Source organism: Rhinolophus sinicus, linkage group LG07 (genome assembly GCF_036562045.2).
Source record: "Rhinolophus sinicus isolate RSC01 linkage group LG07, ASM3656204v1, whole genome shotgun sequence".
Taxonomy (NCBI): Eukaryota; Metazoa; Chordata; class Mammalia; order Chiroptera; family Rhinolophidae; genus Rhinolophus; species Rhinolophus sinicus.
Window position 1 is genome coordinate 87709915 of NC_133757.1, and position 15758 is coordinate 87725672.

Consider the following 15758-nt stretch of genomic DNA (forward strand, 5'->3'; position numbering starts at 1 on the left):
TATTGTAAGGAAAGAGAGCGCTTATCCACTGTTTTCTCTCTCTTTTCTGTCCCCTCTTCAGTGACTTTGAAGGGTGGCAAGCAGAGGAGTGACCTCTCTTGATAAGCTCTGTCTTCATAAATGTTGCCCTCTGATCAAGAAGGAAAGTAATAGCATTCATTCATTCATTCATTCACTACTCAGTTAATGTGCCAGCACTGTGTTAAGCACTCTGGAGGGTATGAAGTAGAGGACACAGTCCCTGTCTTCAAAGAGATTACAGTCCAGTGGGAAAGGATATGGGAGATAAGACACATATACAATTAAATGTTATTCACAGCTAAGAAGGATAATGAGTAAGTTGGATAGTAAAATATGAATTCCAAAGATTCTGACAGGTGAAGCTGTTAGCCTCACTTGAACAAGACAACATATTCAATTCAGTTCAAGAAGACATTACTGAGCACCTATTCGAGAAAAAAACAGTGTGGATTTCAAACAGGGATGAATTTGGAGATAGCGCAAAAGCAGAAGCATTGCAGCAGGAGGGGGTGGGGGAGGTGACACCTATTTCTGCCCGTGGAAAATAGGAAGCTAGAGTCTTAGTTCTGCAGGGCATGGGAGGAACAGGTCACAGACACACAAAATGTATTTGTTGAGTTGAACTCATGTTTGCTCCAGGCAAGGAATACACAGAGGAATAAGATGGCAGCAAAGACCAACAGTAGGTATACCAAACAATGGTACAGAGCTATAAAGGAGAGAGACTCTCTCACCTGGAGAGATTGGGGACATGTGACCATAACGCAACTTCAGAGGTGTAAATTGAAGGATGAGTAGTTGTTGTTTTTTCCCCCTAAGCAGTCAAGAAAGGGAATTATCTCAGTCATAGGAAAATCTGTGTAAAGATACAGAAGCATAAAAATAAGGAATGGTCTGGGAGCACGCCAGTAATAAATGTTAGAACACAGAAAATGTATGGGGAAGTGTTAGGACATGAGAGTAAAAAGCTGGAAGGCTCTTGATTGTGGCCTTGGGATGTCATGCTAAGGAGGTGGGTGAGGCTAACCTGTCAATGACATCTAATCACCCCCACTGAATCCCAGAGTTGATTTGCTAGGAATTTCAACTCTAACCTAGAGTTGATGAGGAATGAATGAAGGATGCTGAGAAGGAGAATGATATGTTATTATACTATATTGTAAGTGAGAATAAGTTGATGGATCACTCTGACAGCGGTGTTCTTTCCACCTTCAGAGCCTCTTTGCTGTTTCTACTGCCTGAAGCACTACTCCTTCACATAAGCCCAGACTTCATCCTTTTTCTGGTTAATTCCTATACATCTTATGGGTGTGAACTTAAGCATCACTTCATCAAAGAAGTCTTCACTGATGACTCAGACTGGGATGGTCCTCTCATCTATTGGGATGAACAATATCCCCCAAAAGTTCATATCCACCCAGAACCTGTGAATGTGACCTTATTTGGAAATAGGGTCTTTGCAGATGTAATTACATTAAGAAGAGATCATATTGAATTAGGGTGGGCCCTAAATTCAATATGACTGAGTTCCTTATAAGAAGGAAATTTGGACACAGAGACACACAGGAGAACATCATGTGACAAGAGAGGCAGAGATTAGAGTGATGCATCCACAAACCAAGAAAAGCCAAAGGTTGCAAGCAACTACCAGATCCTTCTAGGGAAGAATCCTCCCCTAGAGTCCTCAGAGATAACACATTCCTACCAACACCTTGTTTTCAAACTTCTAACCTCTAGAACTGTGAAAGTTTATATTTCTGTTGTTCTATGCCACCCAGTTTGGGATAATTTGTTATAGCAGATCTACGAAACAGATGCACAATGTTACATGTTTTCACACCTTTTTATCCTAGCTCTTATCAGATAATTATTATATATGAATTATTAGGAAATACTGATGATGTTATAATATTAATCTGGCATTTTAGTGGAGGCCTCCTTAAGAGGCTACCATAAGCTAAACCAGGACCTCAAATGGCAAGGACATTGAAGGACACACAACTGTGAGGGAGCCTGGACCTAAAGTCACAGCATATTAGTAGTTAGCTACTTCAGCGTCTCAGAGCTAGCTGTGAGAAGGTACAAGTCACAGAGGTTTCTAATGTGTAAGCTATCCAAATGGTCATTTTTTTTGATATAGCAACAGAGCCATAAAGAGCACTGAGGTAGAAGTCAGAACTATTGGTTCTACTTTCCTCGCTGCCTCCAAGGGATTCTGCACACATCACCCAACCTCTCTGAGCTCCAGGTTCCATAACAGTAAAAGGAGATGGTTTGGACTAGACAGCTCCTGCAGTCCCTTTGGCTGGAATAATCTGTGGTTTTATCATTGTAATGTGGAGCAATAGTAAAAAGACTGTATTTACTTCTAAAGCACAAGGCTCCTGGCCATGCTCACCTTCTTCCATGAACAGTATCTGAAACCAGGAATGAAACATTACCACAAGGAGAAGATGACCTAAGCTGGTGCTAGACAAAGAAAGATTCTGCTTAAAACGCGTAACTAGTAGTTCTGTCCAAGCTTGTTTTATTTGACAAAAGTAATGGAGTAGACGTTTATAGGGCTCTCATTTAAAAAAAAAATTTTTTCATTTTAAAGTAGCGATGCTGACTGGCCACTTCCTTTTTCTGGAAAGCACTGTAGTCACCTGTTTAAAAAGAAAAAAGAAAAACGGGGGGAAAAGGATGGAAGCCATGATTCTCATTCATGTTCTCTTCAGCTCTGTGACTTCAAGGCAGTTGTTTGGGTATTTTTGTTCTTTTTTTTTTTTTTTTTTTTTTGGTCAAGCTAGAGACAGGAACCTTGAGCTAAGTATCAGGTCATGGGGTCAACCTCAGGAATCGGTGCTGCTCACCTTACCAGTTCTTCTCATAACCATTGCGTGTGTTAGGGGCCGTTTGTCTCCCCCAGAATAAGCGCTGATATATGCAACTTTTGGCAAGGATGAAATCCTGGCTCTTACTAATTATGTGGGCTTTAAGAGATTCGCTGAATGAGTTTGAGCCTCAGTTTCCCCATCTGTAAAATAGGGCTACCTACTGGCAGAGTTGTAAAAATTTCAACTTCAAGTTGAGCAAAAATGCCCAGTGCCTGTTAGATTTTCTAATGTTATTTTTCCACAATCCTTAGGAGCACAAAAGAAAGATAAACCGCGGTGTCATTAGCACATTGCGGCTCGCTGACAACCAGGCGGGCTAGGACGGGCGGTGACCAAACCACAGTACTGGTTACTTCCCTGACACTACTCTCACTTTTGGCACCCACGGCGCAGAAGGGCTCCGGCGTGGTTACATGGTACAGCTCAGCATTCGAAGCCTGTCATCCCGGCGCAGGCCCCGCCCCCAGACGCAGGCCCCGCCCCTTAGCGTGCGCGCTCCCGGCTCGGCCGCGACGCACCGCGGGAGAGGCCGGTAGGAGGTGCGGCTACCGGGAAGGTACCGAGCGTAGGGGGAGCGGGGTCCGCGTTGCCGCCGCCTCGCCGCGGTAGCCGTGATGCGTTCCACTCGCGGCTCCCGGCTCCTGGGAATCCCTGCCGCGGGGTCGATCGCTGCCGAGCAGGTGAGGAGGCCTTCCCGGCGTAGAAGAGGGGAGAGCAGGCGGCCGAAGCGGCCAGCCCGGGCGGAGACGGTTGGAGCGAGAGGCCCCGGCGGGGCGGCGACGGCTGCGGACAAGCCCTTTGCCTGCGATCCTCCCCGCGCCGGCCGTGGGTCTTCCCGGGAGTCCATGCAGCCCAGCGGCGCGGCCACATCCCGGCGCGCCGGCCGTCAGCGCCCATGACCCCGGGCGGCAGGTGCTCTCCCCCAGCCCCTGGCAGAGAAGGCTGGCGGTCGTGCTGTCGCGTGGGCTCCGGTGACCGCGCTGGATTGTCCCTCTCCCACGTAGTGTGGGCGGATCCAGCCCACCCTGAGGAGGGACCTGGCCGGGAAGACGGGATGCTGCACTTAGGACCCAGTATTTCTCGCCTGCCCCCTATCATGACATTGACACGTTCAGCATCGTTACCCCTTTTTTGCTAAGTTTCATGCTTTACATTTCTCCTTGAAAAAATGGAGCTAACTGGGCGATAAAGTCTTGGTGAGGGCATGTTTCTCAGGCTTGAGTAATGCGTGGGCACCTTTTAAGGGAGTCGCTCTCTCGTTCCCTGGAAGGTGTCCCAAAACCCAGTTAGATGAACACTGGTGCAGACCATTTTCAGAGAACATTTGTCGCTGTTAGGAAACAAAAGAGATGCTTTACAATTCATGAACTTCTGTGCTAGAAGATACGTGAGAGGTTATTAGACAATTCCAAATTAGTGACTGAAATCTCTAGTTTAATTTCACACTGCAGTCTTTACTGTCCTGCTTTGTGTAATGAAAATACCTAATTTTCTAGCCTTGGAGAGGCCCAAGGAAGTCATATTCTTTTTGTTATCTTCTATTTGATGTTACCTTGTCTTTGTATCAGTTTGTGAATTGGTACATTGGCAGAATTATAAAGTGGAATACTAAGTTATGTAAGTAGTTTGTTTCTGTATTTACCTTAACATTGATTCGTCACCACTTGTATTTGTGGCGTGTTGAATCTGTGGTTTACATTCTTCTAGCCCTAATAGGTAGCAATACATGATCTCAACCCTTGTGTATATAGTCTAGAAAGAAGAAAGAGGAACTAACGTTCATCTCAGGGTTTGTATTTTTACCTATATGTATATTCTCTATACACTTATTCAGCATGACTTTTTTAAATTAGTAAAGCGAAGATTCATAGTGCGGGAAAACATTAGAAAGTATAACAAGTTAAACCTTGACAAAGAAAAATATTGACCTGTGCCTTAAAAGAAGTGCAATATTGAGAGCAGGACATTTTAAAGGAAATGACATTAGTGAAGGCCTGAGGCAAGAATGAGAATTGTGTGGCTGGAGAGCAGAGACACCTCACTGGGGCAGAAAGATGTTATCTGGGGCAAGGAGACAACATGTTGGTGAAATTAGAGGGGATCGGCTGATGAACGGAGGTTTCAGATAGCACACAGGGAAATTGGTGTTGACCCAGAGGTTCCAGAAGTTTCTTGAGCTCGTCATATTTTAAAGGTAGTGTTTTACAAAGATGTGTTTCTGAAGAGTGGTGTTCACAGCGAAGGCAGAAGGTGGGGGAGCTGCCTTGATGTAGCAGTCATCTGTCAACAAGTGGGTGAGTGGGAATAGAAATTTAGAACCAAGCGACCCCACACAATGGCGATACCCCTCTTAGACCTGGAAATTTGAAAGGCGGTATTAGTTTGTGTCAAAAGATTGTGACTACAGACTTAGATGAAACGAATTTGCTGTAACAGGGTGTCCTCAATAAACTCAGGATGTGGAATTGGAACTTGAAGAAAGTCCGAGTTGCAGGTTTGGATAACTATAGAGGTGATGCAGAAAAGTGACCAGAAAAAGATTTAAAATGGGGACCAGAATTTTGCAAATAAGTGGTGAGAGGTAGAAAAAGGTTTGAGTAGGAGTTGATAATGAACAATAAAAATTTAAAGTTAAAAATAAATGTTGAAGAAAATGTAGGTCATAAATGCAGCTACATGCCTTCTTCTTAAAGAATGAATCAAGTTGTGTTGATGTGTTTTTCCCAACAACCGAGCACCACACAGCATCCTTCACTTCACTTGGGCTTCTCTCACAAAGATCGTTATTTCTTACAAAATTCTGCCTCAGTGTGGGTGGGCTTTGATTTTTCAAGGTCCTCTTGTAATCCTTTGATTGATATCATTCTTTTTTGAAGCACCATTCACATTATCTTACCTTTTCTTACTCAAAGGTCTAGCTCTTCCAGAGCCTCATTTGTCTATGATTTTGTTTGCATGTGATTCGAGAATTTGCTGTCTGTTTCATTGCCTCATGCATTTTTCACCACAGGAACCATTTCACTTTGCAAATGATTTGAATTGTGTTTTCAACTGGTTTTCTCAGAACTGTCAGTGAGAGATTGACAAAGACATTGACCCAGGGCCAGGATGGGCTTTACTAAAGAATGTTCAGCTAAGGAGGACCTGACTAGCTGAAATCATGAAAGCTAATGCATCTCTCTGATGTTAGGTCTAACACAATTTAGGCCTTTTAAAAACGTGGCAGTTTTATGTACTAAGAGTTTGCCTCCCTAAACGCTGGTGCCAAGATTCTTAGCTGCAAACACAATTGGAGTTTACATTTTAAGATCAAATTACCATATTGTTGACTGCTTGGTAATAGTTGGCCATACTTTTGTCCTAAATAAAAGTGATTATTTCAGCAATTATAAGCTGTCCCATTTTTCCTCTGTCTTTAAATACAGGCTTTGTAACTTGCAAAAATATCTATTTATCCGTTTTTATTGAATGCCTCACATATGTCAAAAAAAAAAAAGTCCCAATACAGACACTTTGCTTTGATCATTCTAATAGTGCATCTTCTCTTTTGAAATATATTTTCTGTTCTCCCCCATCCAAAGTCGGCCTCCCACCTCTAGGAATCCTTTCCTGTTAACCAGCCTTCATTGTGCTCTTATCTGAACTCTTATAGTCTGGATAATTTAACATTTCCTTTTGTTATGCTCTTGATTATTTCCTGGGTATTAGTATTTTCTCTGTAACCGGTTGCAAACTCCTTGAAATCTGGAGTCAGGTTTGTGACTCGTGGGCTCCCTTTGTATCCCTTCTTAGTAATAATCATCATCAAATCATTAAAGGCCTTTCTTTCCCCAAGGACCTTGACTTTAAGCTGTTAACTAAAACATTCTTTTCTTTCATTCTTAGCTCAGCTATCACATGATTGTCAATTTAAAAAAATGTTCAGATTGGAATTCCTATGTGATGAAGTGTTTTTAAGATAGGGTTTCTTGATACATCCAGAGGAGGATTTGATGCTGGAAAACGGAGCTATCAGTCAAGGTAGCTGTTAAAAATAGTTCTGTTGTTTCTTCTGATGATTAAATTAATATGTGCCCTTTAAGAAATACAGGCACGCCTAGGAAAGAAAATAAAGATGATCCATTATCTCACTACTAACCACTGTTTTCCCCCCTCTACACTGAATGAAGTTTTTTTCACTTATTAAATCATGGACATCTTTCAGGTCAATATAGATCTGCATCATCACCTTTAATAGTCACATCGTATCCATTGCATAAATGGACCGTGTTTCATTTAACCCACCCCCTGTAATGCACTATATTAGTTTAGTAACAATGCTTTGCTCTTATACACAATACTATGCTAAACATCTGTATACATATTTTAGTGATTTTACCCTATTTTCCTAAGGATGACTTTCTGGAAGTGTGATAGGTTGAGCAGAGGGTAAGCAAGTTAAAAAGCTTTCATATCTGTTCCCCGTATGCCCCCAGAAGGTTAGTACCTATTTAGATTCGCCCAGCAGTATTCATGACCTTTTCCCCTCCCCCTTGTTAGCAAAGTATCTTCAGACTTTAATCTCTGCCAATCTGATAATGGTGAAATCTTGTTTTTATTTATACTTCTCTAAGTACTAATGATGTTATTTTTATCATCCATTTGCATTTCTTGTTTCGTTAATTTCCAATTATCGTTGCTCATTTTTCTGTTTAGTGTTCCTTTTATGTATTTATTTTATGAACTTTTTATATGTAAGGAATATTTACCTTTTTGTCATATATGTTACAAGTAATTTTCTCAAGCCTTGTGTATTCGGGAAGGGATATTTTTTTTTTAAACATTCAGAAGTCTTAAACCCATGTATATACGTATTTTCTTTCATTTATGGTTTCAGACATTGTTCTCATTGTCTTACCCATTCCAAGATTATGTAAATATTTACCTACATTTTCATCTATATTTTTATGGATATTTTTAATATTTAAATCTTTTAGCCATTGGAATTCTAATGAAAGTGTAATGTAGAAATCTCACTATATTCAAATACTAAAAGATAGCTAGCTACTTTATAAAAACACATTGAAATTCATTTAAACACCTAAATAATTGACATATTTTTTCTTTTTGCTTAAACTTTTGAATCACGAATATTGTTTGTCCTAAGTTTTGGGTATATGCTACAGTGAGTACATCATATTAAAACCTGAACTAAATAAAGTGATATTTTTTTCCCCTTTGTCAGGTAGGCATTATTAATACTGTGTGTGTGTGTGTGTGTGTGTGTGTGTGTGTGTGTGTGAGAGTGAGTTTCCCCTCTACTGCATTATAAATTCTTTAAGAGGCTGAATCTATGTCTGATTCATCTTTGTATCTCCCGTTTCCAGCCATCCATGAAACAAACAGTGGTGGCTCATCACTGTGTGATAGGCACTGGTCTCTGGGGAAACAGAAGAGTAAGTGGCTATCCCTGCCAATGAGGGGCTTGCCGTGGGATGAAAAAGTCAACCCAGAGTACAATGCTGTAGCCCACCACTGTGGTGAGCAGATACTGTGGATGTGAGGAGTAGGGAAGTCCTCACAGAGGAATCGTGCTTGACCTGTGTCATAAGGATTCCGTAGGAACTCCACCAGGTGGACCAAAAGAGAGTCATTCTACAAATGCAGAGGAGTGTGGGGCATTTCAGTGACCTGCAGCTTGCGTTTAAGGTAGCTGGAGCATGGGGCCCATATCTGTCTAGTCTTCCTGTCAGGGGATAAGACGACCAAGATAGACAGGGACTAGATCAGTGCTAATGCAGACGCTCCATGCTCAAAATAAACCCTCTGACAGCTCCAGTGCAAGGATCATGTACCAGATTATGTGTGGTTGGATTTAAACACACAGTTGATAAAGAATGTAGACGTGTTCTTGGACTGTGCCATCATTGTGATTTTTCTCACTTCCTGGAACAGGAGGGCTCTAACTCTGGGAGGACCCCGTTGTTCCTATAATGGTGTGTGAAGACTGACTCTCCGGACATTGCCTGACCTCTGACCCGTCAGCATGGGGAGGTGAGTGATGGGGCCTGATCACTGATACTATGATAAAACCCAAGATTGTGGTGCCACAGAAGCAGCTCGTGAGAGGAAAGAAATATCTAAATCCCAACTGAAAAGTGTTCAAAGTTGTGCTACATTTCTGTTTGACACCTTTGTTCTTCGAGGGCCCCAAGGGGTGACTGTCACAGAAAGAAAGTGATAATGCCAGGTGGATCCTATAGAGGTTAATGTAGTTTATAGTAAAGGGCTGTGCACGTTGGAACCGGGGAGGGGTTGTAGTGAGCACAGGAGAACTGTCGTTAAGCCTTGGAGGTGTGGGGAGGGATGATAAATTCCATGACCGGCCCAAGAATCCACGTGGAGGCTAGAAAGTACAAATAGAAAATTCCATTGGGTTAGCAGGATGCCTCCCCCTTCTGTGAGCTATTTTAGTCCATGAAGCACTCTTTAAAGGGAAGACTAGAAGTGAACTGTAAAACAACAAAATTGATCCAAAAGGAAACAAGGTTTTTTATTTTCTTTTTTTTAAAGTCTAGTAATAGTCTCTCATTCTTCACATAAACTGAGAAGAAAAGTATTTATTTGCAGAAATGTCTCAGGAATATTTCTAAAAGCACAGGACATACAAAACTTATTTGTTGACTTTGTTATGGGGATATTGTTAAAGATACTATTTTCTTCATCAGGGAGAAATGTGCTGTGGAATCCAGTGTTAAGAAAATCTTATTCCTCCGGAGCTATTTACAATCACGCGCTGTTTAATGATGGGGATGTGTTCTGAGAAATGCATTGTTAGACAGTTTCCTTTTGCGAACATCATAGAGTGTGTACTGACATAAACCTAGAAGGTAGAGCCTACTACTCACCTAGTCTAAATGGTAGAGCCTGTTGCTCCTAGGCTACAAACCTGTACAAACATCACAGGACTAATTCAAGCACAAGAGAAAATAATGTGCTCAAGAGATAAGGTAAACTGAGGCTGCCACCAGTATAACACGGCATACTGTTTTACAGCAAACTTTGTTTTGTAAGTAGAAAGAGTATACGCTAACATAACGATAAAAAGTATAGTAAATTCATAAACCAGTAACAGTCATGTATTATCATTATCGTACATAATGGTATGTGCTATACTTCTGTGTGACTAGCAGTAGGTGTGTTTACTCCGGCATCACCACACACAAGTCATGTGTTGCACTGCAGTGGTACAGCATCACTAGGCGATAGGAATTTTTCAGCTACATTATAATCTTAGATGAGAACCGTCCCATATGCTGTCCGTTGTTGATCGAAACTGAAACATCATTATGCGGCGCATGACTGTACGTTTCTAATCTAATGGGCAAGGTTTGGGCCGCAGGATGCTCATTTAGCTTTGAAGGCCTACTTTATTACATGTACTTCTGTGTACTAACTTGTCTTTTGGTTTCATCATCCTTAAACCTGATTTCATTATAGAATTAAGTGTTTATCTTATTGAAATTATTTTTAGAAACTGTCTCTAATTCTTTTGTTAGACCAAAACAGGGTACAAATGAAAATCTACATTAATACACTCAAGAAAGGGGGAAAACACAGAAGTGTCATAACCATCAGGGATTAATTCTCATTCCTATAATTTTATAATAATGGGTTATGTACCAACATAATAATATGGAAGATGCTGGTACACAGGTACCTACCGGCAGGAAAACAGGAGCAGCTCAAACTGAATGTCTTACTTTCAAATCAGTTTAGGTGAGGGGAGGCCTCTTTGGGGCAGATATGCTTTAAAATCTGTTTTTCGAAATTTCAGGATCGGCATCTCCTGTCTTTTTCCTGCTTCCTGGCATTTTAGCATCTCTCCAGTGGGTTGTCCTCGAATTCTGAATACCAACTTACGGCAAATTATTGTTATTAGCATTCTAGCTGCTGCTGTTTCACTTTTATACTTTTCTGTTGTCATAATCCGAAGTAAGTACGGGCGGCTCTCCAGAGACAAGAAGTTTCAAAGGTGAGAGAAAAAAAACACCATTTGTTTTCTAGATGGGGTGCACAATTTCATTTCATGGTTTCAAGATTCTGGGATTAGGTTGGAATTTAAGTAGCCTGTGGCTGTAGGAAACAGATGTTGTACTGAATACAACATGACATGAAAAATTAAACTGTTAGAAACTGTTTAATTATTAACCACCATATCTACATCATAAGAGGATTTAAACATAAGCTTCTCCTATGATATCTTCTAAGCTGATTTTTCAGTAATGTTGATAGTTTGGAATTAGTTTTACTTCTCAGAACATCTTTGAACATCTTTTAAGGAATAATGAGTGCGTATCTGATTTAGATTATCTTTATCACTATCACTTTTGACTAATCACTTGACATTTGTAAAAATGTTATAGCGGTGCTACTGCACAGCTTAGAAATCACTGACTTGGTATTTGTTTACTGAATTTGCTCTGTTAGGTTTAGGATGATCTTCTCCATCTCAATAAAAGTGCACATTTGTTTTTCTAAACAAGGTACTGGGCCCGAGTTACTGACATTGAAGCTACAGACACCAATAACCCCAATGTGAACTATGGCATCGTGGTAGACTGTGGTAGCAGTGGGTCTCGGATATTTGTCTACTGCTGGCCCAGGCATAATGGCAATCCTCACGATCTGTTGGATATCAGACAAATGAGGGATCAAAACCGAAAGCCAGTGGTTATGAAAATAAAACCCGGTATGTAAATAACAAAGATCTGATTGATAACCAGGTTCTGTCCTTTCATCTCTGTGATGTCTTTCACATCTTCCCCTTTTTCTCCCCACAGTCATCGCCCTCATTCAGAGCTCACGCCAGGACCCAGTTGGTCTCCGTGTTTCACTTTCTCTTTTCTATCCATCTTGCATAAGGTGACTAACACCTTAATAAAGTGTCCAAACACCACGCCTTTCTTTTGTTTCCTGCCACATGTATCATAGTGCCTTACTCATGGTGTTTGCTCAGATGGTTGCTGGCTGACATTAATTTTGGAGGGATTTTTTTCCCCTGTTTGGTAGCCATTGGTTTCTATTCTTAATGCAAGGTAATTTCAGATAACTCATGGAAATCTATATTAATACATTGGTATATATGCCATTTTTAAAAATTGCTGCTCTAATATATTTCCAATTATCTAGATTATTTAATATTGGTGACCATAGAGCATACAAGAGTTGATAACCATTATGTCCAGTTTTTAATGATACCACAGTTTCTAAGTCAGTGTGTTATGTAAAAATTGGGATTTGCCTTTCCTGTTAGACTATTTAAATCAGTAGTTCTTAACCATTTTCTGTATCTACAACATTTCCATGTGCAGCCAGCCCCCTTCTGTCAGAACTATTAGGAATGGAAGGTGTCAGGAATACCTTGAAATAAGCATTTTGTATCTTACTAGTTGGTAATCACTGATTTAAAACAGTGAACCATAGATCTTCATAGAGATTCAGCACTTTTATTTCATCTTGCTAGTGTGTTAGATAGTAAAATATTAAAATACAGACAATCCAAGGATTTTATCTTTTAAAATATTAGAGGATGTTAATAAAAAATAATCATAGCTTATGTCCTATTTCAAAAATATGAGTGAAAAGGAGATTCAGCTTTAAAATGATAAAATACCCATTCTTATAAAATGGTTCATGACCACATAGATTGTAGACCCTTTGAATCCTACTCATTCTTCATTGAATAATTCAGGCCCCACTTCCTTCTTCAGGCAGCCCTCAACACGTTGGTTTTTCATTGATGTTTGGGCATCTGGACAACAGCATATTGGAAATCAAATTCTCTACCTCATTTTTTAGGTTAGAGACTGGGAACTTAATTTGTGTTTCTTGTACAGCATTATTTTGATACCAAATACAGTTCCATGAATGAAGATTATTTTTTCTATAAGCCTTAGTGAATGACTTTTACTTTTCTATTTTTCTGCCCCCTGAAATTTTTATGTATCCCTAATATGGAAACAGTTTCAGGAGTAAAATAATATTGATCAAGTCAAAATTTGTAAGAGGACTAAAAACTGAAACTCTATAAAGTACTTTGCATTTCATCTAGCCTCACATACCAGGTTCCATCAATGACTAAACTGCTCTCGTGGAATAAGATGAAACCTTTCACACCTTGGAGTTTTCCTTTGAGAACAAAGGGAAAGCTACAACAGCATCCCAGGGTAGACCCTAGAATCCCATTAAAAGCAGGCTTAACATGGTTCTCTCTAATGCTATAGGAAGTGTTTGAAGTGGAAATTCAAGAACCTTTTTATAACACTTCTCTGTCCTGAAGCAAGAACTCTTGTGTATAGCATTACAGCAAAGCTCTAGAAATATCCTTAATAGATTCTGGATAGTTTTGGGCTTGGTGTCCATTGAAATGGTATTGTATGTGGAGTCAAACAATCTGGATTTCAGTCTGGTTTTTGTTGATTGCTTTGACAAATCACTTAATCTTTCTGGGTCCACAATTTCCTATTCTGTGAAATAAGGAATTTTTGGACTTCTAAAATCTCCCTCATCTTTAATATTATAGGCTAAATGACAGCTAGAAATATTCATTCACTTATATACTTATTCAGCAAATATTAGCTGAGCACCTACTTTTTGGCAGGCACTGTGTTAGATGCTGAGAATATAAATTTGAACAAGACAGTTTGTACCCTTAAGAAACTTACAGTTGAAATGAGATAAGCAAGTAAATCGGTAATTTCGATAAGGTGTAATGAGTGCTACAATTACAGATAAGGGTAGGCATAGAATGTAATAAGAGCTCATCTTCGGGGTTCTGTTCGGGAAGACTTGCATAGAGGAAGCAGCTCAGTGGATGAGCAAGAGTTAGCCAGATGAAAAGAGATGAGGAGAAGTGAAAACATGAGAGGAACCAAGTGAGAGGCAACTGATGAAACCCAGAACATTTGTTGGGGTAAGGGAGAATAATTTTATTCAGAATTCTGGGCTACTAGATGGCCAGTGATGGTGGTCACTGAGGTAGGTAACAAGCAGTAAGAGCAGGTTTGTAGTAGATGTTGAGTTCAGATTTCTGTAGGTTGAGTTGGAGGGGTGCTGTGAGGACAAACACATGGCCTTGTCCAGTGGACAATTACCACATACAGATCTGTAGGTTGGAGAAGAGATCTGGGTGGTACTGATAAGAGTTGGAGATTCGAGACATAGATGATGATGGTGGCCATGGGAGTGACTGAGCTTGCCTGAGGAAAATAGCACTTTTCTTGAGGGCAGGGATGAGCTCATGTGCCATCAATCCCAAATGTCTGACATATGTAGATACTCAGTCAGGTCTGTGATTTTTTTTTTTTTTTTTTTGATGAGTGAGAAGAGAGCATAGGACTGAATATTCAGTACCACTATCATTGAGGAAGAGAAACTGTGGAAGGAATTGCCAGAGGGATAGGAAAATACTAGGAGACTAAGGTGTGTAGCTTGAATTTCTTTCAAATTAGCCACATTGAAAAAGCATAACTTATGAGGTAAAATAGCTGCTTGTTAACAGAAGTGTCCTTTTTCTGTAGGCATTTCAGAATTTGCTACCTCTCCAGAGAAAGTCAGTGATTACATTTCTCCACTCTTGAACTTTGCTGCAGAGCATGTACCACGGGCAAAACACAAAGAGACCCCTCTCTACATTCTTTGCACAGCTGGAATGAGAATCCTTCCTGAAAGGTAATCCTCTGCACAAGGGCAGGCCAGGCCTGTGGTGGTGGTGGTGGTGGTGGTGGTGGTGGTGGTGATGGTGATGGTGGTGTTGGTGGTGGTGGAGGTGGTGGTGCTGGTGGTGATGGTGGTGATGGTGGTGGTGGAGGTGGTGGTGGTGATGGTGGTGATGGTGGTGGTGGAGGTGGTGGTGCTGGTGGTATTTTATTTTCCTCCTCTTCCCCCTCCTGTCCCTTGTCCTCCTCCTCTTCTGATCATCATCAAAAGGAAGACCTTAAAAATTCTTTCTTCAAATATAAAATAGTACCAGAAATGTTCCCTCAGCCAGAACTCACCAAATATCTTTTAATATATGTATGAGTATAAATAGTAAATTATAAAGTTATTTTAAAAACTGATTTTCTATTTTATTAGTTTAAGGATTATGTGCATTTGTGGTTTTAAATCTAGGAATCACATTCCCACAACTCTTGAAAATTCTTTCCTAAAATAAATAACCTTTTCAATGAATTGCTTTGATTTTAAAATGTACTGTTTCCATAGAGCATAAACCAGACCTTAGTGGTTTTTTATCCTTTTTTAAAAAACAAAAATTCAGGGTGTAATATTTTGATAATGTAAATTTTTGGATTGTCTTACAGCCAGCAGAAAGCCATCCTGGAAGATCTTCTGACTGATATCCCCTTGCGCTTTGACTTCCTGTTTTCTGATTCTCATGCAGAAGTAATTTCAGGGAAACAAGAAGGTTGGTATCTGGGTCTTCAACTTGAAACTATTTCTTTAAATCGTCTCCATTTTCCTCTGTGTATACTTTATTAAATTACTCTTAATAGCTTACAATTCGGAAAACCATAGCCTTGAAATATTATAATTTTTAAATGGCAAAATTAGCTTCTTACATGGCTGGTCTTTATTATCCAAACATTAAGCCATTAAAAAAATAACTTAGTTTGTCTTCACCACACTTAGGAAACAAATGTTGGACTCACTTTGATAGAAAAGTTTTCTGTTCCTTGTCTAGGCTATACACCTTTCTGGAATTATGATAATTACTGAGTTATTGAATGGAGCCTTCTACTAATTTACTAACTAGAAAGGGGAAATTATTCTTGACTTTGATACACTGAGAAAACTTCAAAGAAATGATTCCATTGA

At 40.1% G+C, this 15758-nt stretch overlaps 1 protein-coding gene across 3 annotated transcripts in view; it reads left to right on the forward strand.

Moving 5' to 3' along the window:
- Nucleotides 1-3386: 3386 nt before the first annotated feature.
- Nucleotides 3387-15758, forward strand: part of ENTPD4 (ectonucleoside triphosphate diphosphohydrolase 4) — a 32754-nt gene continuing 20382 nt past the window's right edge. For all 3 annotated transcript variants that reach the window (XM_019714750.2, XM_019714760.2, XM_074338226.1), the window contains exons 1-6: nucleotides 3387-3580; nucleotides 8835-8933; nucleotides 10717-10914; nucleotides 11426-11631; nucleotides 14462-14612; nucleotides 15245-15348. In XM_019714750.2, coding sequence (XP_019570309.1) covers nucleotides 8926-8933; nucleotides 10717-10914; nucleotides 11426-11631; nucleotides 14462-14612; nucleotides 15245-15348 — 667 coding nt within the window. In that variant the 5' untranslated portion in view covers nucleotides 3387-3580; nucleotides 8835-8925. The remainder of the gene's footprint in view (nucleotides 3581-8834; nucleotides 8934-10716; nucleotides 10915-11425; nucleotides 11632-14461; nucleotides 14613-15244; nucleotides 15349-15758) is intronic.